The sequence below is a fragment of the Ursus americanus genome, chromosome 5 (genome assembly GCF_024610735.1).
Source record: "Ursus americanus isolate L20-20 chromosome 5, mUrsAme1.1.p, whole genome shotgun sequence".
NCBI classification, from domain to species: domain Eukaryota; kingdom Metazoa; phylum Chordata; class Mammalia; order Carnivora; family Ursidae; genus Ursus; species Ursus americanus.
The window spans coordinates 28,248,124-28,271,730 of NC_142131.1; the positions used below are offsets into that span (position 1 = coordinate 28,248,124).

A 23,607-nucleotide genomic window follows, 5' to 3' on the forward strand; every position below is an offset into this window, starting at 1 on the left:
ATGAATATCTAGAATAGGCAAGTCTGTAGGAACACAATAGATTAGTGATTGCCTTGGGCTGCAAGGAGGGTAGGGAGAGACAAACTGAAGGGTAGCTGCTAATGGGTACACAATTTTTATTTAGCAGGGGAGAAAAATAATCTAAGATTGTGTTGATGGTTGTACAACTCTGTGTATATGCTAGAAATGTTTAACCGTACACTTTAAGTGGGTGAATTGTATGATATATAAATTGTATTTTAATAAAGCTAATTTTAAGAAAAATTTACTTTTATAAATATTATATTTATAATATATAATGTATGTTATGTTACATGTATATAACATACATTATATATTATAAATATAATATTTATAAATGCTATATTTATTATAATAATATATACTATTGTTATATTTACTTTTATAAATCTACATGCCGAGGCTGAAGTACATGTCAGTGAGATCACTCCCTTGTGGTGGAATCCAAGCATCACTAGTTTTTAAAGCTCCCCAAGGTGACTGCATTGTATAGCCAAGGTCAAGAATCGTTGCTCCAGAAGCAGGTCTAAACATGAATTTCTAATTTAGGAAACTCCAGAAGAGTTGCAGTCCCTTGTTAGGGGATTCCAGGAGATGTCCTCCAGTCTTGCTACTGAAAGTGTGATCCTCAGAGCGGCAGCAACAGTACTACCTGGGAACCTGTTAGAAATGCAGATTCCTGGGGTGCCTGGGTAGCTCAGTTGGTTAAGTGTCTACCTTTGGCTTAGGTCATGATCCCAGAGTCCTGAGACTGAGTCCCACGCCAGGCTCCTTGCTCAGCTGGGAGTCTGCTTCTTCCTCTCCCTCTGCCCTTCCCCCCAACTCTCTCTCTCAAAATAAATGAATATTAAATAAATAAATAAGATATTTTAAAAATCTTAAATTTTTCTTGATTGCAATAATAATACATGCTAGTTATAAAAATCAAAAGTCCTTGGTAACCTCACCCCACCCATCCATCCACTCCAGTTAAGTTTGGTGTATATTTTTCCATATTTCCATAATTACTTCCCATGTCGGTATGCATCTTTTAAAAAATCCACCCAGAGGTATTTCGAAAATCCATCATTTTCCAAAAGGCTAGCCCCACGGAATTGGTACATAGGCTTATCTGGGTTGTTTTTGTTTTTGTTTTTAAGATTTTATTTATTTATTTATTTGACAGAGAGAGACAGCCAGCGAGCGAGGGAACACAAGCAGGGGGAGTGGGAGAGGAAGAAGCAGGCTCCCAGTGGAGGAGCCCGATGTGGGGCTCGATCCCAGAATGCCAGGATCACGCCCTGAGCTGAAGGCAGACACTTAACAACTGAGCCACCCAGGCACCCCTTATCTGGGGTTTTAACAACTTTTTATATTTCGAGGTGAAGTAACCCAAGAGTTCAGTATTTTATTCAGGTCCCTAAATGTACATTTGGTTTCCTTGATTTATTTAATAACTCGGAGTGACTAAGAATGTTTGGTCATTGTTTTAATTACTAATCACATACTGTGTCTTCTTGCCTCATATCTCTAACCACATCCTTATCAAAATATTCTGATTACTACATTTTAAGAAGTAGTGTCACAACATACGTAAGAGAACTGGTTGTTTTTTGTTGTTGTTGGTCCTGTTTGCATCATGGTGATTCTGCCTGTGAAGATTTTTCCCAGCAAATAATCCGTCACCAGGATTACTCACAGACTCCAGTATTCAAAATGTCATCTCTTAAGTTTCCTTATTTTGAAATATCTGTGGCTCTTCTGAATAATGCAAAAAAATATGAATGAGTGAATAACATAACAGAGAAAATTTTTCCAAAAGGTATTAGAAAAATACCCTTTATTTAACTGTGCCTAATGCTTTGGGGTACTCCAGTGAACTATGCTTTTAAAGACTGGTTGTGTACTAATACCTTGGCCCTGAAATTTTTGGGTCTTCTTTTGAATTGGATGAATTTTGTTTGGGTTTTTTGGTAGTCCAGAAAAATTCTATCCTCTTTATTTTCAAGTTACCTTAAATTTTTAACATGCAAATTTTATTTAGCTAAATCTAAATTTCATCAGTAATATTAACTTCTTCTGAACAATATGAAGACTTCATAAAATGTATTCATTCCGATTTCCCCTCCTGACTTACTTGCTATAATTATCATTCTGATTTTCACTCTATTTGCATTAAACCCACAATTTAGACATTATCGTCGTCGTCGTCATCATCATCATCGTCATCATCATCATCATCCTGTTTAGCTTTTCTCACGTTCACCATTTTGTTTGCTAATCATCTTCTTGCATTCAGAGCTTCTGGAATCAAACTCGCATTCCTGTCATTTTGGACTGGTTGACAGTCTTCAGGACAATCAGATAGTTAGTTACCTCAAGAAGAAAATGAGAAGAGTTCTGGGAAATATGCCCCCTCTCCCCAACAGGGCTGCCTCCTGTGCCCCCAGGACTAGGGGCATCCCTGTGTATTTCCTCCCACTCTCTAGTTAGTGTGTTTTATGGAGTAGAGAAGAACAAGGAAATCTGATAGAATACTAAAGTTAAAAACATTCCATTTGAAGAGCTGTCATGTTTTTCTGAGATCATATTCTTCCTACCTTTTTTGCTATTAAAATTATCTTTATTTTAGGGGCATCTGGGTGGCTCAGTCGCTTAAGCATCCAACTCTTGATTTCGGCTCAGTTCACGATCTCAGGGTTGTGATATGGAGCCCTGAGTCTCCCTCTGCTGGGCGTGGAGGCTGCTTAAGATTCTCTCTCTCCCTTCCATCTTCACCCTGCCCCCTCTCTCTCTCCCTCTCTTAAAAAAAAAAATCTTTATTTTATCATATAATGGTGATGGTAGTCGAAGTTCGGGGTTTTTGTAAATTAAATTATGTCTTAAAATTTTTTTACTTGGCCAATCGCATTGCCAATCACAACCCAGATTTTTTGAAATTTTATGGACCTTGAAATCCCAAGCCACTGCCATAGACAGCCACCTGTGGTTTCGAGGTATGGATATTGGGTTGCCTGAAAACATGTCCTCTTGGTTGCATCAGGGACCTTAATGGTTTTTCAGGTGTATACAAATCCTACAGTATTAACAGTACTTTGCAGCCTTTTATTGGGTTATCAAGCAGTCCTTAATACTCTCCCAACAATTGAAATTATTTTTACATGAGGCTGAGTCTATACTAGCAAAATGTCCCGGGTATATCATGCACGCCCCACATATATCTGGTGATGTTAATGCTCCCAATTTTTTTTTTTGATGATTTTATTTATTTGAGAGATAGAGAGGAGTGAGCAGGAGGGAAAGGGAACGAGAAACTGGAGGAGACTCCACACCGAGCACAGAGCCTGATGCAGGGCTTGATCCCATGACGTTGAGATCATGACCTGAGCCAAAACCAAGAGTCGGATGCTTAACGGACTGAGCCAACCAGGCGCCCTAATGCTCCCAATTTTTTAAGAACACCATTTTGAGAGCCACATAATCTAATATTTGGCCAATACCTTTGTGTCTGCCTTACTCATAACATAAGGGGTTGGACTGTGATCCCCAAGTTTCTTTTCTCCACTAATGTAGGCTGTGATTGTAGTACCGATGCCACCATCCTGGTAGATGTTCTTTCCTCATCCCCCTGTGAACGGTCAGTGTGAAGTCTACACAGAGTGACTTGAGTTCTCATTTCCCTTCGTAAAGAATACTCATGTATAAACACAGCCACAGTGTTTTATTGCATAAGAGTGTTTTTTAATTGTCATATGCTTGACACTGACAGTCTTGTTAGATGTTCAGTCATTACTGTAATGTAGACAAATAATGATGAATTAAAGATGCACCGAGTACAGATTTTGGAAATCTCTGAATTCATGACAAAGTTGTTAATTGGCAAGCTTGTTATTTCCTGTAAGTACAAGGAAAAGAAGCGTTAAAAGTTATCCTATTAATTTGAGAGAGGAAATTAACATTTCCTAAAAAATTCTCTTCTAGCGAAGGAAGCCCGTCCCCCAGAATGGAGCTGCTGCATAATATCGACCCAAACTTCGTGGATATTTCACCATGTGAGTACCTCATTTATCGCTACTAAACTCAATCTCTTTAGCTCGCGAGGATATTTTTATTGCCTAGTGTGTCTCCAGCCTCACTTTCTCCTTTTCCACTTGAGTTTGCTGTCAGGATAAACAGTTCTCCATAATACCTGTTGTACTGACCTCCCCGTGTCTTTGGTACCACGGATGGTAAATGCTGTTCTTGGCTCTGCCACTTACTGGCTATATGACCTTCAAGCCGTTTCATCTCCCTGCCTCAGCTTTCATAGGATCTCAGAGGCCCTCGCTCACTGGGAATGTCATGCTGTTGTTGCTCTCTTCTCACTTGAGAGCTCCAGAGCCTTCTTCCAGGAAGCCAAAGGTCAGATGAGCCGCCACATCATCTGATGGAACTGGCCAGGTGCTGCCCAGCACCTGCTGTGTCTCACAGGTGTGACTTACCTAGCAATCCTGGAAGTCATTTGGCTTGATTTTGTCTCCTGCCTAAGTTAAGCCGTAGGTAGCCCCATTAATTCTTCAGGGAAAGAGGCCATTTGTGCTCTCGGATCACAACAGGTTGTAATAGTCCTGTGTAAATACCATGCTCGTGGCCCTGTGAACCCTAACCTAGTGAGTTTGGGTCTGGAAAGCTGTAACTCTTAGGGCCTTTGTCCAGCCTCCGTTATCAGGCCTCAACTCCAGACTCTAAATTTAGAAAACAGTGCTCTTCCATCCCATTCATTCCCTTGGGTGCTCACATGCCCTTCTTTCTAGACATACTGCCACCCTCTTCATTCATTCCGTTAAGAATTCCTGACTTCTTTGTCCTCTCCCGTCTGTGCCACAGCCTGGCCTGGGATTTGCCTGCTCAGGCAACAGCCTCACAGTGGTTGTGTATCAGCGGGCACTTGAGGCCCCCCTCACGCCCCCAGCCGCCTCCAGCCACTCCTTGCCCCGTGAGACACTTGCCTTTTCCAGGCATGTAGATCGTCATTTTTTGTCTTGAATATGCTTTTCTCTGTGGCTGAAACACGTTTCCCTGACCTTCCACAATTTTTCCTCATCCCTTAAAGCTCCGTACAAATGTCCCATGTGTGTGAAGGCTTCTTGGAAGCCCAGAAAGTCCTTCCTTAGCATCCTCTTGTATGTATCTGTGCATAAAGCCTGCAGCAAATTCCCTTGTACGTGCCTTCATTTCCCACCAAGGTGAGAGCTCCTGCAATTCAGGGTCTGTGTCTTATTTATCTTCTCATCCTCCTACGTTAACGTGAGTACCCATCACTGGGTAGGCCCTCAGTGACGATTACTTGATGACTCATGGAAGAGTGTTGGACCAAAGTGGAAAAGAAATGGTCTGAGGCAGGGAGGATGGCTATCGTGTGGAGAAATTGCTATTTCTATTGGAGTAACTTATGTCAGTGAAAGAGGCAAGGGTGTGTGGCTTTCGAACACTTGAAATGTAGCTAATTGTGAATTGAGATGTGCTGCAAGTATAAAATACACATCGGATTTTGGAGACTTAGTATGAAAAATGTGAAATATGTCATAATATATATTTACTACTTATTGAAATAACAATATTTTAGATATGTTGAATTAAATTTATTATTAATTTCACCTTTTTCCTTTTCCTTTTTTATGTGGTTAATAGAGAATTTAAAATTACATGTGAATTTGCATTGCATTTCTGTTAGGCTAGATTGTTCTAGCAGGTTCTGGAAAGTGACTGGATCCGCTGTGTCGGGGGAGCACAGGCCCGTGACTACTTACTGTGGCCACGACATCCACGGTTTCTAACCTTTTCTCCACCCCAGCCTACCAAAGGGGGGTGACGCATTCTAGTCTATCACCAGCTTACTAGAGCAGTCATTCATAAGCAGTGATATCAGAATCTCTGGGGGTGGCCAGGAGGGAAGAGGGGAAGCAGCAAGGGTTTTTAAAACCTCTAGGTAGTTGAATGCACTGGGAACCCCGTATGATGTCCACGGATGTGCTGAAGACGCGGCACACACTGATGGCTGTCGGCTGTCCTTACCAAGTTCCATCTGCAAGTGAACAGGCCCCTCCCCTCACCAAGCTGAATGTTTCTTTTTTTTTTTTTTTTTTTAAGATTTTATTTATTTATTTGACAGAGAGACAGCCAGCGAGAGAGGGAACACAAGCAGGGGGAGTGGGAGAGGAAGAAGCAGGCTCACAGTGGAGGAGCCTGATGTGGGGCTCGATCCCATAACGCCGGGATCACGCCCTGAGCCAAAGGCAGACGCTTAACCACTGTGCCACCCAGGCGCCCCCAAGCTGAATGTTTCTTAGTATCAGAAATGGGGGCTCAGTCAGTTAGGTGTCCGAATCTTGGTTTGGGCTCAGGTCATGATCTCAAGGTCGTGAGATTGAGCCCCATGTTGGGCTCCATGCTGGGCATGGAGTCTGCTGAAGATTCTCTCTCCCCCTGTCCCTCTGCCCCTCCCCCCACTTGCGTGTGCACGCTGTTTCTCTGCAAGAAAGAGAGAAAGAGAGAAAGGACGAACTGGGAACTTGCGTTCTGTGTTTCCATGTAACCCGGCCACAGCGCTGCTGGCTGCAGAGCTCCTAGTACAACCTGCTGTGGTTTTTGCTACCTTCCCCACAGTGCCCCAGCTCAATCCCAGCACAGGTGCAAGGTTTCTCCGGTATAAAAGTTAAGGAGGGCATGGAAATCAGAATAGTGAATCATTTTAGTTTTGCCACCCATAGCTTATAAGGCCTTAACCAAGTCCCTCCACTTTTCCCACATATTAAATGATGGACTTACGATGACCCTTTATTGCTGTCCCAAGTTCAGGGACATTTTCTGGCCTTCTGCTGCCCCCCCCCCACCTTGAAGCCCACTCCAGGCCTCCCTGTTGGCCTTCGCTGTCAACCAGGGACTCTTGCTCTGACTCCTGCTTGTAACGAGGGACATTGTCCGCCGTCGGCATCCACATAGAACCACATTCACCGTCGGTCCGCAGAAACAGGGCATTCACTTCTGTCTCTGCCTGCAAGTAGCAAAGTGCCCCTCCTCACACATATGCAACACCTTGGGCTTTTCTCCCCAGTTTTTATCTTCATATAGACCCACTGTGCAGCAGAAGCTAAAAAAAGGAGCACTATCTTTGGGGGCCCGCTCCTTCACAGGAGATGATTCCAGCACGTTTCCTTTTCTGTGCAGTTAATTTGGGGGGGATTAAATCCAGCTCTAAGAAAATATGTATTTATAGGACAACAACCAAGTCTGTGAATCCTATTTATAGAGTATGTTTTGTGAATATGTTCTAGAGGCTTTGTGGGATGCAATCATATAGCAGCCAGTAGAGCATACATTACAGATTCACAGTCGAGTCAGTGTTATCACAGAACCGTGTCTTTGGTTTCTAACTCCAACACTTCCTGGATTGTTCGTCTTTACTAGGGCACAAGACGGTGGCATTCTATCTGTACCCTCCCAAAAGCCACTTCACCAGTTTCCTCACCTGTGAAGCGAAGATTGAACTAAATGATGTCTCAAGTCCCTTCCGCTTCAACAATCTGTGGGTCTCTGTATAAATAGGATCTCAAAGGAGCAAAGCTGCTGACTCAGTTTCTCTCCTTTTCCCCCCGGGCACTCATTACTAAGCAGTGACATAGCCAAAGGCGTGGTTGTACATAGATAGATACAAGTGAAAATGTTAGAAACATTATAAGTGCTTCGCACTTTTCTGATCCCTGTTCTAAAACATCACTGCATCACTCCACTTTTCCATCTGCCCTCTGCTCTTTAGTGGGGCTTTTTGGGGGTTGTGGACCAGTGTCTCGTCCTATCACGAATCAGAGGGACAGGCATTAGACATTTCCCGGGGGAGCCCTACCTTCTAAGTAATACCACATCCCCTCAGAAGCTGGCCTTTTGGGGTTTAGCAGCTCTATCCCCTCCCTCTTATTCTAAGAGTACAGGGTGCCCCCAAAGGCGCTTCTTACTGGTGGAGTTGGGGCTTTTTTCATGGCCACATACCCTAGGTACATGTGGGTTGGGTATGAATAATAAAGATATTCCCAGAAGACTGGGACACACACACAGGCACACTCCAGAGGTGTCATAGGCTTCCCCATAGACCAGGAGATTCCCTAGTAAAGCTTAAACATTCTCAAAGAGCCACAGATCACACCCATTAGGATGGCTACTATGAAAAGAAAGGAAAGAAAGGAAGAAAGAAAAAAGGAAGGCAAATAACAAGTGTTGGTGAGGATGTGGAGAAATGGGAACGCTTAGGCACTGTTGGTGGGATGAAAGGGTAAATAAAATGTGGGATATGCATACAGTGGGCCTTAAAAAGGCCTTAAAAAGGAAGGAAATTCTGGCACGTGCTACACCATGGATGAAACTGGAGAACGTTTGTGAAATAAGCCAGTCACAAAAAGACAAATACTGCATGATTCCACCTACATGTGGTACCTCGTAAAGTCAAAATTATAGAGACAGAAAGTAGAATAGGGGCTGCCAGGGGCTGGCGGGGACGAGACGGGGAGTCCGTGTTTAATGGGTGTAGTTTCAGTTTTGCAAGATGAAAAGAGTTCTGTGGGTGGGGGTGGTGAAGGCTGCACAACCGTGTGAATGTACTTAGTACCACTGAAGTGTACATTTAAAAACAGTCAAAATGGTAAATTTTATATATTTTTTGCCACAGTTAAAAATAAATAAATGTAAAATGTAAAACCAAAGAAAAAAAAAAGCATAGAAATTCATGAGGCCAGGGTCTGTATCTTTTTCATTTACTGCCACATCCCCCGTGCTTTGCGCAGAGCCTGCCATCACAGCCCGCTCTCGGCAAATACTTGTTAATGAATGATAATAGAGCATCAGGTTAAAGTCATTGTCTTACCATCTCTTAGCCTTTCCTGAGCCTAAAGATATCTCCGGATGGCAATTCACACCCACCTTTTAATCCCTGAGCTTGCATCTTACATTTTGTTCCTAAATAAATATAATTACATTAAAATTTAGAAGTGGCCGGTGACCATTAACATTATCATATACGGCTTATCCTACTTACACTGCTTGGAACTACTTATCCAACTTATAAATGCCCGCCCTCCGTCTTGCCTGCATTGAAAATGTCAGCCGGAAGAGAGGATGTGGGATTTTCCCTCCCTTTCTTCAGTCCTTTCTCTAGACCTCTGTGAGAGACAAACATATATATTTATAAAGTCCCTGCCCATGTGCTCGGCTCGGCCTGACTTCCGCTCGGCCTGACTTCCGCTCGGAGACCAGGGCCCTGCTGCTTCTGCTCTGTTTCTTTGTGCTCCCTCCTTGGCAAGTCCCCTTGCATTGTTTCATTGTTCTCCGTCCTCTCCGTGCCCCAAATCTGGCTCTGCTTTGATCTCCACCTCGCCCCTCACCCCCGTGGCCAGTGTCAGACATGTGGGCTGTAATTGCTTTCCTGTGTGCTTTGAGGAAACTTTATTCATCTTCAGAGGCTTTGTTCTGAGATAACCTTGGGCAGACATGTTTTGGTCTCTGTTCAGATAGTATCTTTTTCTCTTCCCTCCTTCCTTTCTAAGAACATATCCTAAGAATTATTTATTCCCTTGTGTCTTTAAAATATTTCTTTCTAGGGTGGCTCAGTTGGTTAAGTGTCTTCCTTTAGCTCAGGTCATGATCTCAGGGTCCTGGGATCAAGCCCTGCATCGGGCTCCCTGCTCAGCGGGAAGTCTCCTTCTCCCTCTGCCCCTCCCCCTTCCCCTCCTACTCATGTTCTCTCTCTCTCAAATACATAAATAAAATATTTCTTTCTAGGGGCGCCTGGGTGGCACAGCGGTTAAGCGTCTGCCTTCGGCTCAGGGCGTGATCCCGGCGTTATGGGATCGAGCCCCACATCAGGCTCCTCCGCTGGGAGCCTGCTTCTTCCTCTCCCACTCCCCCTGCTTGTGTTCCCTCTCTCGCTGGCTGTCCCTGTCTCTGTTGAATAAATAAATAAAATCTTTAAAAAAAAAAATTTTCTTTCTAGCAGGCTGACCTAGACCCAGTGTCCTTCTCGAGCAGTACAGGGTAGTCAGTGGAGGAGACCTGTGAGATCCCAAGGGACAGGGGTGATGCCATTTAAGCTCATTCATGGGAAGCCTGGAACTACCGCAGGTGGTAGGGAGCTGCCCAGATTCCAAGTCAGGCCCTGAGATCCTGCCCAGCTCGATGAGCTTCTGAGGAGCACCAGCTCCAAACCCCCTTAGGTTCTAGCCAGCATGCCTTAGACCATGAGGAGAAATCATTTCAAAGGAGTTAGTTCACGTTAGAGGAAATATATACACCCAACCCCAGGCACCGGCCTTGACATGCACTGTTCTGAAGTAATGAGCCTCCTCCATCTGAGACCACAACTCACCTGGGAAGTCGGATGTGACATTCTGTGTATCGTGAGAATTCTCACGCACATCCGGTTGTGCAATGTATACATGTACACCTGACACGCATGCATGCGTCCAAAGCACTCGGATTCTTCTGGTAGGAGCTTGATCATAGATGAAGGGCACTGACAGATGTTAGCATTTTCCATACCACCAAAGGCCAAGTCTTCAAAGTGATCCCGTACAGCTTTGTTACTATTTCATTTAAAAGGCCTCTTTTCTTTAAAGGTTATAATGAGATGTTATTTCCGCTCTTGATTACAGAGCGAAAGAAGAGTCTTTCCCTCCCTCTCTCTCACACACTCATTTTCTGTGGTAAAATTGCCAATTCTGTACACAAGATCTAAGAGCTGTCCAGGTTTGCCTGCTTGGAGCGGCTCCCTGTTTCCTCTCTAGAGCAACATTCAGTCCATTTCTGAGATGATTTATTCAACAGGTACAAGCTAGGTACTCGTGTAGGTACTGGAGATCAGTTAGACTTTAAGTTTTGTCAGAAGCCGGTCTAGAAGAGGCCATGGACACAGCCTCTCACTTCCCTGCTTGCTGGCTGTCTGTGGTCCCCAGCTGCCCACAGCTGCGTGCGGACGCCTGAGCCTGCCAGCTATGACCTCCGTAATTCAGCTTACACGACCCCTCGGCACTGTTGCAGTGCCCACCTTCAGCTACCGTCATCGTGCTGTGCCTGACACTTCTCTAGGGACCTGTTCCCATCCCTCCCTCCTCCTCCGTGAAGCTCTGCTGAGCCCTCCAGACTTGAGTCTCTTGGGCTACTCAAGCATCCTAGGACACTGAGCTCTTGCTACCTCAGACGCAGTTGTATAGATTCTTGTGTTTTCCCCATCCAGAGCTGTCAGTTCCCAGGAGGGCAAGATTTGATCTCGAACTCTCTCAAACCCCTCTCCTTTGTTTAGAGGGCGGAGGAGAGAGAAAGAGAGGAGGGGGAGAAGGAGAGAGAGAATCTCAAGCACGCTCCATGCCCAGCACGGAGCCGATGTGGGCGGGGCTCGATCTCACAACCCTGAGATCATGACCTAAGCGGAAATCAAGAGTCAGATGCTTAACTGACTGAGCCACCCAGAGCCCCTCTCAGTTTGTTGTGCAGATTTGTACACTCTGAAAGAATGCATGCTAATAAATTAATCATTGAATTGGCTGTCACCCACTCATTTAATTAGACTAAATCTAGCAAGAGCAATAATACCATACTTTCTTTTCAAAGCACTTTCGTTTCTTTCTGGGCATATTTGTGAAGTAGCAATCCGGGAGCAACTGTCTGTCCTGTAGCCTAAAATTTGATACTGAGCAGAATAAGCAAAGTTAGGGGGGGGACGTGTGAAACCCACCACCTCGCAATGAGGAGATGGCTCATTTTTGCATAGAATACCAGAAAGTAGAAAGCATTCAGATTGTCCATCCTCTTTATTATCAGGAAAGAGAAACCGAGGCATTGGTCACACACAGCTAAGAAATAACAGACCCAGAATTCAGGGCTTTCCAGGTTCAAGCCTCACACAAAAGTCACGTCCTCCTAATTTAAGGGGTCTCTTTGTTTTTCTGTTCTACATGGGTTTTGGGCAAAAGGACGCCCAGATGTGTGTTACAATCCTCCACTCAAACGTCACCGGAGCATTACACACTTAAATGTGGCTGGAAAAATGGGTCTAGCTGTGACACTAGCTTGCAGTTTCCTGCACAACCTGTGTGTAGAGCTAGTTATGTAAGTCCTACAGTGCTCTGTAGTGATTACCCTGCAGGATGGTGGTGGGATGAGAGAGAAGGATATGGGGACACGGTGTGTAGCCTAATGGAACATGCAGAGTTCCGGGGTGTCCCAAAGCCTGGGTTTGAATTCCAGTTTTGACTTACTTCCTCTAAGCTTGTGGATAAGTTCTCTGAGTTATCCATTTCCTCACTTATAAATTGAGGACAATTATATCTGTGTCTTGTAAATATGTCCCAACAAGAGTTCATAGCGATTATGTTCTGGCTGCTGGGATTGGGGTGGGGGGTGTCTGCACTTTTTGTTTTATGTATTTCTCCAGTTTTACGTTTTAGTAACGAGCACATCGAATTTCCATAATCAGGAATGAAGCCATAAATATTTACTTTTGAAAACCAGCCTGGGGACGCCTGGGTGGCTCAGTTGGTTAAGCGTCTGTCTTGGGCTCAGGTCATGATCCCAGGGTCCTGGGATCGAGTCCTACATCGGGTTCCTTGCTCAGCAGGGAGTCTGCTTCTCCCTCTGCCTGCTGCTCCCCCTGCTTGTGCTTTCTCTCTCACACACAAATAAATAAAATCTTAACAAACAAACAAAGAAAACCAGCCCGGAGGGTTCTTGCAAGATTGCCGTACCTGGAAAGCTGCTGGGTCTTCAGTGAGTGGGATTTGGGGCTGCACTGGTGTCTTTGTCCCCGGGCCCACCTGTGCGGTGGCAGCGAAGCTAAAGTGTAACCATCCTCCCCCCACCGTCAGACCCTGACGGCCTCCGCTGGCGTTCTTTCCCCTTATTGAATATAGGAGCTCATTTTGCAGCTTGTCCCAAAGTTAGCAGAATTTGGTGTCTTCTCTACCCCCTAATATTTGTCTTTAGCGGCTCATCCAGCGTGCCCTGGTGTAGGTCGGTACATGCCCTTGGTCGCAGAGCCGAAACTCAGGTGACTTTGCCCCTTTTTAATTTTCAAAGGCTTTTCTTCTGCCTCCTTCACTTTGGGGAGCACTAAAGTGTGTTTGGAAATGTGGCCTTTTTGATGCCGAGGGCAGTCCCCCAAGCCTCATATCCCATCCACCCCACTTCACACAGTGCATCTCAAGTAACATGCATCAGCCCTTCGCTGTGAACACTTGGTGCTGGAGTACTGGCTTTCATCCTGAGAAAATAAACAAGCCACACCAAACCCACAGCCCTTTAAAAATGCTAATTAATCCCCACCGCAGGTCTGGGCTACACAGAAATGGCAAATCCCACTGCCCCAGTTTTATGTTTGGAGAAATCAGTGTAAGCAACTTTTTTAAGGCTTCCCAGGGCCAGATCACAGCAGCGGACTTGAAGGGCCAGGGCTGGCCCTGCCTCTGGGAGAAGGGCATGTGGCCAGGGCCAGCTGCCTCCCTGAATTCCCTTCTGCACAACACCATGTGCTTACTTGCCCAGAACCCCATTTACACATCAGCTTTTATTTTTTCCCCCAGGGTTACGATGAGGCCAAATCCTCTCGTTTCCAACTGACCACTTATTTATTTGCTTCCTTTTCTTTAATTGTGGTACAGCCGAGAAATTCTAGCCGTGGCTTCCAAGAGCAGCCTGGTAACTCTAGTTGATCCGAAGGTCTATGCTGATTCTGACATTCAACACAGAATAGACCCTACCCTCCACACAGTCCCTCCTCCACACCGGAGCCTGCTCCGTACCCAGGTCTGTTCAAGGTTTGAGGATGTCCAGACTCCCTTTTTTCTCTCCCCTTCTAGACCAGACATCTTTCTACCTCAGTTCCCCAGTCTTAACAATCCATAGGGATAAATCCATATGCCTTTCTTGAAATAGTCAACCGTAAAAGTTTGGGAAAACATAAAACCTCGCTAAATTTTGTGGGTCAGGTCCAACAGAATGAAAGTGTAGTAAGTCCCCTTTGTAAATATTTACTAATCCAGTCAGATTTTTAGGGGCTTGAGGGTGCTTCTGTATAAGACTGAAATAAAACTTTCAAAAACATTTCTGAGAAGAAAGCTGAGTATATGGTCACCCGTAAGTAATCCATAACGTAAGATGTTAGTAATCAGGCATTTATAGACTGAAGTCTGTTACGTCTGGCAACAAATACCTAGGGAGTGAATACATGGCCTCTGCTTCTGAAGAGCCTTTTGAATGAGAGGAAAGACTGTGTGCCCAGGAAATGATAGTAACACAGTAATAAAATAAGTAGCAACAAATGATAAGTGATATAAATTGGATACATAAGCGCTGAGGAGAAATAAAGAAATAATGAGAAGCATTTGGGGGTGATTAGGATAGATTTCCTCAAAAAGTATAGCCTTAAATGTGTCCATTATTTTAATAACTTTGGTTTTATCTTTCTTGATTTAAGTGTGAATGAAGGAAAATAATATTTAACACTGTATTAATTTTCTATCGCTGCTGGAACAAATTACCATAAAATTAATGACTTAAAACCACACAAATTCATGTTACGACTCTGTAGGTTAAAAGTCTGACATGGATCTCACTGAACAAAAGTCCAGGGTGTTGGCAGGGCTGTATTCCTCCCTGGAGGCTCTCGGGGAGAATCCACGTCCTTGCTCTTCCAGGCTGGGGAGGCGGCCCCCCTTGCTTGGCCTGTGCCCTCTTCCTCCATCTTGAAAGCCAGTGATGGAGAGTGGAGTCCTTATAGCACATCACTCCAACCTTATTTCTGTCCTCACACCTCTTCTGAGCTCCTCCGCTTTTTAAGGCCTCTTGTGATTACATTCGGCCCACCTGGGTAATTCGGGCTCATCTCCCTCTTTGAAGGTCAGCTGATTGGCAACCTGAACTCCATATGCAATCTTAATTCCCCTTTGCACTATAACCTAACCTATTCACAGCCTCCGGGGGTTAGGACATGGACATCTTTGGGGCCATGATTCTGTGTATCATACACACCTACTCTGTTGCACTAGACTTTATGAAAAATAACAAAAATAGTTGATAATCTAGTTGGAGAAAAGAAGAAAAACATACAAAAAGTTAAAAGAAAATCAAGTAATAGTTCAAGGTCACCGTGGTTGAGATGTTGCAAGCTGGACTTGATTACTTGTCAGATTAATTGCCATACAGTCTGGGAGACAGAGAGCCGCTATTCGAGGGGAGGGCTCAGTCACACAGGCTGGTTACCGAAGGGAAGGAAGCCTTGCCTGGAACCCTGAATGAGGAGTTCCTGAGCTGGAAAAGGCGATCCTGGGACACACAGGCACGTGAGCAGAAGGGTGTATGTGTAAGCCTGTTGAGACAAAGAGAAGGCAAGAAGGAGAAGATGGGATAATAAAGACAGTATGTCAGACTAAGGAGGATAGACTTGATTCTGATAGGAGGGAAGGTACCTGTTTGTTTCTTTTACAAGTAATACATAGGAGGGATATTGTGTAGAAATTTTGACAAATACAGAAAAGCGCAGAGATAAAGGTAAAAATCACCACAATGCCACTATCCTGCTACCTCAAAGTAAGCAATGTTAATAACTTGGTGTGATTTTTTTTTTTTCCTGTATTCTCTCTCTCTCCCCTCCACTCACGGACACCCATATATCACACATTCTTACAGAATTTGGATCCTATGATATATTATTTCATTATCTAATTTGTTAGCATAATTAAGGGTAGACATTTTTCAGCTTTAAAATTTTGCAGAACAATTTTATCAATGGCTGCATGGCATTCTCTGACCTGGATCTACAGTTCTAACATGCAGAAGGAATACTTCACCACTTACCCTATTTTTGCATGTGTTAGTATATTTTCAAAGTTTCATTAATATAAATAAAGCTGCAATGACCATCCATTATTTTGGATGCTTTTAATTAACTAGATGGTGGGACCTAAAAGCAAAATTCCTAGGTCAAAGGGCATAGACATTTTGAAGATCCTTTTTTATATATTGGTCAGTTGCTTCCCTGAAATAATGTATGAATTGTTATTTCTATCATCACTGTGTGAGAATGTTTATTTTATGGAATCTCTGCTATAGGATATATTAACATTTCTTAAAACATTTGCCAATTTTGTAAATGGGGAAAATAATGTACTGTCTTAATTCGTATCTCTTTGCTCCTGAGGCTAGGCTTATTTTTTGTGTTTATTGGCTGTAATTACTAGTTCTTATCTTTTTCTCATGTTAAGAGAAAAATGTTTTTCTTATCAATTTATAAGAACTTTTTATATGTTAAAATATTCATTGTTATGTAGCAAATACTTTTCTTTTGATTTTATTTTATAGTATCGTTTAAATTTAAAAAGTAAAAATTTTCATTTTCTAGAATTCTTGTGTTTATATATTTAAACAATTCTTCATCCTAAGTTCAAATATTCACTTATATTTTCTTCTAGTTCTACAAAGATTTATCATTTACATTTGGCTCTTTAAAAAATGTGTCAGGGGGAATAGTATGAATGCCAAGTAGGTTTACAGTTTAAAAATAACAAAATCGATATGGTTATGCCTACCATCTTGAAAAAACAGTTGAGATTTTGATTAAAGTTGCATTGAACTTATAGATCAATTTGTCCATGGACATAGTATAGCTATGCTTTGATGTCATCTTCTCTAATGACTTCCTGTAAACTATTATAATTTTCAAGACTTTTTTATTATTTATTTTTGTATATCTTATGTTTTTGTTGCTATTATAAATGGTCCTTTTTTCTTTTTGAATTCTGTTATTTGTTAGTATATAGGAATGCAATTGAGTTTTGGATATTCACTTCACCTTTAATCTTATATCCAATTAGTGACATTGTTAAATTCCATTACCAAGTCTAATAATTTCTTGAGTTTGTATAACAACAAGGAAATTATCTTTAATAATGACAATTTGTTCTTTTCTAATCATACACCTTTCACTTTTTCTTGTCTTATTGCTATTTTTATTCAGTGTTGAGTAAAAGAGGTGGTATCAGGCATCCTTGTTTCATTCCCAAGCCCAAAAGGAAAGCTTTCAAAGTATTACCATTAAGTATAATGTTCATTATAGATTTTTTATACTCTCTATCAGAGTAAGAAAACACCCTTCCATTCCTAGTTTGTAGAATCGTCTAAATTATGAATAGGTGTTTGGTTTTTTTTCAAAGTTCTTCTGCCTCTATATGACCATATGCCTTTTTCCTGTGATTTGTTAATTTTCTGATGTTAAATTTGCATTGAGTTACATTCCACTTATACATTGCTGGATAAAATTGTCTAATGCTTTGTTCAGCATTTTTACATTCATGTTTATGTGTAAGAATATCCTGTAATTATGATTTCTTAAATTATCTTTGTAATATTTTGGTCAAGGTTATGCTGTTTTCATAAAATAACTTGAATGGTGTTCCCTCTTTTTGTGTCTTATGGAAGAGTTTTTTCGTGCACTGGAGATATTTATCTTTTTTTCTCCCAGCTTTATGGAGATACACTTGACAGCACATTATATAAGTTTAAGGTGTGTAATGTGACAATTTGATATATGCTTATGTTGTGAAACGATTACCACAATAAAGTTAGTTAACACATCCATTACCTCCATAGTTACCTTTTTTTGGTTTTTTTGGATTTTTGGCAGTAAAACCATTTAAGATCACTTTTTAAATAACTTTCAAGTGTATAGTACACTATTGTTAACTACATACTATGCTGTACTTTAGGTACCCAGAACTTTTTCATTTTATAATTGGAAGTTTGTACCTTCTTACCACCAGCTATCATTTTCTCTACCCCCAGCCCCTCCACCCCTGGCACTATAAATTCAGGTTTTTTAGATTCCATATATGACTGAGATCATACAGTATTTGTCTTTCTCTGTCTGACTTATTTTACTTAACATAATGCTTTTGTGGTTCATCCATGTTGTCACAAATGGCAGGATTTGCTTTTTTTTTAATGAATGAATAATATTCTGTTATGTGTATGTGTATATATATATATACCATATTTTTTCCAGTTTTATTGAAGTATAATTGACAAATAAGATATTTAAATGTACATTGTAGTGATTTGATATACTTATACATTGTGAAAGAAGTCCCACCATCTAGTTAATTAACACATCTATCACCTTACACGTTTATCTTTTGGGGGGCAGAAGACAGAATTTGAGTTCTACTCGGAGCAAATTTCAATTACATAATATACAGTGTTATCAACTATAGTCACCATTTTTTACATTAGCTCCTCAAACCTTATTCATCTTATAACTGAAAGTTTATACCCTTTTACCACCTTCCCCCTATTTACTGCCCCCCCACCCCATTCTGGCAACCACCATTCTTTTTTTTTTTTTTTAAGATTTTTTTTTTTTTTAATTTGTTTATTTGGCAGAGAGAGACAGCCAGCGAGAGAGGGAACACAAGCAGGGGGAGTGGGAGAGGAAGAAGCAAGCTCCTAGCAGAGAAGCCTGATGTGGGGCTCGATCCCAGAACCCTGGGATCATGCCCTGAGCCGAAGGCAGACGCTTAACGACTGCACCACCCAGGCGCCCCTGGCAATGACCATTCTACTCTGTTTCTAAGAGTGTGAACTTTTTTATTTTTAAAGATTCCACATGTAAGTGATACTAGGCAGTGTTTGTCCTCAGAGTCTATCCGTGTTGTCACAAATGGCAGGATTTCCTTCTTTCTTATGGCTGAATAATTTTATATATATATATATATATACGCGCCATATCTTCCTTATCCATTCATCATTCATCCATTGACGGACACTTAAGTTGTTTCCATATCTTGGCTATTGTAAACAATGCTGCAGTGAACATGAGAGTGCAGATATCTCTTCAATATCTTGTTTTCATTTCCTTTGGATATATACCCAGAAGTAGGATTGCTGGATCATATGGTAGTTCTATTTTTAATTTTTTGAGGAAACTCCATACTGTTTTCCACAGTGGCTGAACCAATTCACGTGATCAGCAGTGTACAAGGGTTCCCTTTTCTCCGCAGACTTGCCAACACTTCTTGCTTTTTGATCCTCTGCCCATTTTTTAATTGGATTTTTCTTCTATTGAGTGGTATGTGTTCCTTTTGGGTATTAACTCCTTATCAGAGATATGGTTTGCAAATATTTTCTCCCTTTCTATAGGTTGCATTTGATTTTTTTTTTCTTTTGCCATACAGAAGCTTTTTAGTTTGATGTAGTTTCACTTGACTATTTTTGCCTTTGTTGTTTGTGTTTTTGGTGTCATATCCAAAAAATCATTGCCAAGACCAATGCCAAAAAGTTTTTTCCCTATGTTTGTGTCAAGGAGTTTTACAGTTTTAGACCTTACATTAAATCTTTAGTCCATTTTTATTTGATCTTTGTGTTTGGTATAAGATAAGGGTCCAATTTCATTCTTTTGCATGTGGATATTCAGTTTTTCCAGCAAGTATTTAAACTTCTACAATTATTATTATATACTGCATCAGCTACATCCTGTGCATAGTGATAGGTTATATTTTTATCATTAATTTTCTTTTTATTTATAATATATTTATTATCACAAGAAATATTTTATTCTTCAACCCATAATAAGTTAAAATTGTGTTTTAAAATTTCAGGGATAAGGGTTTTCATCATCTTTTTTGTTTTAATTTCTATCTTAATTGCATTACTACTTGAGAATGTAATCTGCTTGCAAGTAGGTTTTTTTTTTTATCTTTTATCAAACTTTATGAACATTTTACCATAGCAAAATGATCTTTTTTTTAAGTGTGTGGTTTTTTTTTTGTTTTGTTTTTTAATTTGCCTAAAAGCCCATTTTATCTGCTTTGAATCTAGGAATACCAGCTCTCTTCTTCTCTTTTGGTTAATAATTTCATGAAGCATCTTTGTCAACCTTTTAACTTTCAAACTTTCTGCATTTTCAGTGTTTTAAATACATCTCTTTTAAGGAGCATATACCTGTTTTCTTTTCTTTAATCTAGTCTGCCAAACTTCAGCTTTGTTTAAGAGCATGTAAGAGTTTCAGTTACTCTACTTTCTCACCAACATTTAGCATTGGCAGTCTTTTTAATTTTAGCCATGCTAGCAGGTATGCAATAATAAATCACTGTGGTTTTATTTTGCTTTTGTTAAATGCTTGAATATAATTGCTACTTAAATTTTGTCCAGTTTCCTGGCTGTTTGTGGCAGAAAGATAAATCCAGTCCCTACCACTTACTTGGTTAGAAGCAGCAGTCCTCCCCTTGTAATTTTCAAGGTTAATTTCTTAACGTATCACCAAGGCATTTGAAAAGTCTTTCTTTTCTTTTCTTTTCTTTTCTTTTCTTTTCTTTTCTTTTCAGATTGTTTTACTTATGGGGGTGGGGGCAGAGGGAGAGAAAGTCTTAAGCAGATTCCATGCTCTTTGCAGAGCCCAACGTGGGGCTCGATCTCACCACCCTGAGATCACGACCTCAGCCGAAACCAAGAGTCAGACACTTAACTGACTGTGCCACCCAGGTGCCCCTGAAAAGTTTTCCTTTTAAAAATAAAGCTATGTAGCTTGTCTTGCTGTTTTTGGAAGGATGGTCTATTGGGATTTCTTGTCCACCATCCTGCCAGAAATGAATGTTTACTATGTGGTATAAATGAGAGAACTAAAGTTTTTTTTTATTTAGTTATCAATATTTTTAGTATCATGTATTAAATTATTCATTCTTGCTCACTGTCTTAGTTCACAAAAAGTAGAGCTTGAGACAAAGTCTTGCATGTAGTTAGTTTATTTGGGAAATAATCCCAGGGTGTAAGAGTGAAAAACAGATTTAATTTTATATAAATTACATATAGACTTCAGTGCTTACTTCCTTTTACTGTAATTTCATCTTGAGATAGAAATTTTATTTTGATTCTTTTCATTTGTTTGGTACATCTTTGAATTATCATCTTTCCATGGAAACTTCCTGGGCAATATGCTTTCTGAAGCCTTGCATATTTGAGGATATAGCTTTCTGTTACTTTTGCCCATAATGACAGCTTGGTTGGGTAAATAATCCCATGGTTTGGTTTTTTTTTTTTTTTCCTTCACGATTCTGTAGACGTTGCTTATGGTCTCTGGCGTCTATTGTTGCAGAAAAGTAATCTCAGTATAGCCTGATACTCTTGCTTTGGAGGTATCTAGTTTTCTCCCCCTGATTGGATAATTATGGTGTTCTGTCTTTGGTACTGATAGTTAAAAACATATATATATATCTATATATATATATATATAGATATATATATACACACACATACACATCAATAGTGTATTTTGGATTTATTTCATCAGTTTTTCTTGGTAGAGAGTAAGTACTGCACAATTCAAGATTTTTCATTCCAGGAAAGTTTTAATCTGATAGATGTTTGGATTTTTCTCTTTTTAAATGCCCTCTGGTCTTTTGGGCAGTAACACCACTTACCTGTAGGCTAGATAGCCTTTGTCCTTCATACGTATATTCTTTCACTTCTCATTTTTATCTCTTTGCCATTTCCCCCCACATTTTCGGATGAGTTCCACTTCACTGATCTTTTTGTTTGTTTGTTTTGTTTACAGATCTCATTCGGTGTCTCTTTAATGCTTCCAGTGGCATTTCAAAATATAGTCTGGCAGATCTTTTTCTGCCTTTCTGTAGGCTTTCCAGCTCTTTTGTTTTAAAAAATCAGTTTTATCATTGTATCTTTTTCCTCCTTCATTGAGTTGATATTTCAGTTGACCGTATTAAGTACACAAAGTTGAGGCTGACAGTTGACTCTTTCTTCAGTAAGTAGTTGTCAGGGATGCTACGCCTTGACCTCTATAGTGATATGTTCATCTCCTTTTATGTTGTGCAATATTATCATATTTATGTATATTTTATTCTGTTCATATTATTTTATTACTGAGTGTAAATGAGGCGGGTTTTGCTAAAAATGGCATAGATCAATTGTCTTTGGGTTCCATCTTTCATGCTGTTAGAATACTTCCAATATAAAAGCAGGAGGACTCTTTCGTAAAAGATACATAGAAACAGTTCAGTGAGCTAACAGCCAATGGATGAGGGAAAACGGTCTGGTGCAGTGGGCCCTCCTAGTAGGGGAAAATAGTCTCCAGGTGGTTTCTTTGTATTTGATGGAGCCCTCGATCGAGAGCCGACTTTATGGACTCTATTTCAGGTATGCAAGCACCTATACCCAGTTCCTTCCTACTGCGCCCTGTGTTAGGATGGGTCCTCCTGCGTGCAGTCTTTTCATCTAGCATGCTGGAGATGCCCCTGGACTTCCTTCTGACTCACAGCAGTGAAAGAGGTTCTCACTTGAAGGCTTCCTTTCTATCCTGTGACCTGCCCTGATGTCCAAATTTGGAATGTTTGTGAAAGTCGGCTAGAAGGTCTCTTACTTATTTCCTGGGGCACCATACCATTTTCTCAGGAAAGGAGCTTTTAGTTAGGTCTAGCTTCTCCCTTTAAAATGTCAGCGGCGTTAGAGACCTGTGCTTAGTTGCCCTCTCACCTAAATGTCTCCACATAAGCAGTTTTAAAGAGGGTACATACATGATTACGTAAGGGAGTTGAGAGCAATCACATGGAGAAAAGTCCGGAGAAGACACTAATGGCGACAGTGCGCTGTGTTCTAGGAACTCTCTAGGCACGCTTCCACCCATGCGCTGTCCCCATGCCTGCGTTACTTTAGAGCACACAGCAGCATCTGTCATTGTATTCTAAATGTTTATCATCTTCTGCTCCCATTAAAATAAAAGCTCCACGAGGGCAGACCTTTTTATCTTTTGTATTCATTACTATACCCAAGTATCCCGAACAGTGTCATGACAAAAAGTGGTTGTTAACTAAATGTCCTCATTTAAAGGTTATTTTTTAAAAGATTTTATTTATTTATTTGACAGAGAGCGAGAGTCATTTAAAAAAGGAAAGACTTGAGAAAGCCTTCAGCAGATCTTTTACAAAGAGCGTGGATAGATGTCGGAGGCACTTGATTTGTAATAGCTAATGTTTGTTCATAAAGTAAGATACAGAAAACTTAGATTTGGTTTACTTGACGGCTATGTAAGAGACTTAAGTGTACTTGTGTCCAACATGAGTATAAATTTATGATGACTTATCAGGAAGTTATGATTATTTTGGCAACTTACAAAAATTCATTTCAGAGCCTTTTATATCATTTTGTAAAAATTTCTTACGGAAAATCATTCGGTGCTTATCTGACTTTTAGCTCCTTTCTCAAAAGAGAAAATAAGAATAAAAGAGGAAAGAGAGAAACTCAACTCAGGTATCACTCTCTCTTATAATCATTTGCCTGAGATATAAGAATTATTTGTAATATATATATTTCATTTAAAGAAAGTTGAGGGAGCTCCTGGGTGGCTCAGATGGTTAAGCGTCTGCCTTGGCTCAGGTCATGATCTCCAGGTCCTGGGATCGAGCCCCACGTCCAGCTCCCAGCTCGGTGGGGCGTCTGCTTCTCTCTCTCCCTCTACCCCTGCTTGTTCTCTCTCTATCTGTCTCTCCCTCAAATGAATAAATATCATCTTTAAAAAATAATAAAAAATAA

The 23,607-nt window shown here is 41.0% G+C and overlaps 1 protein-coding gene across 1 annotated transcript in view; it reads left to right on the top strand.

Moving 5' to 3' along the window:
• ARSB (arylsulfatase B) overlaps positions 1-23,607 on the top strand; it is a 157,773-nt gene that overhangs the window by 91,651 nt on the left and 42,515 nt on the right. Inside the window, exon 6 of the mRNA XM_045796411.2 lies at positions 3,982-4,052. Coding sequence (XP_045652367.1) covers positions 3,982-4,052 — 71 coding nt within the window. The remainder of the gene's footprint in view (positions 1-3,981; positions 4,053-23,607) is intronic.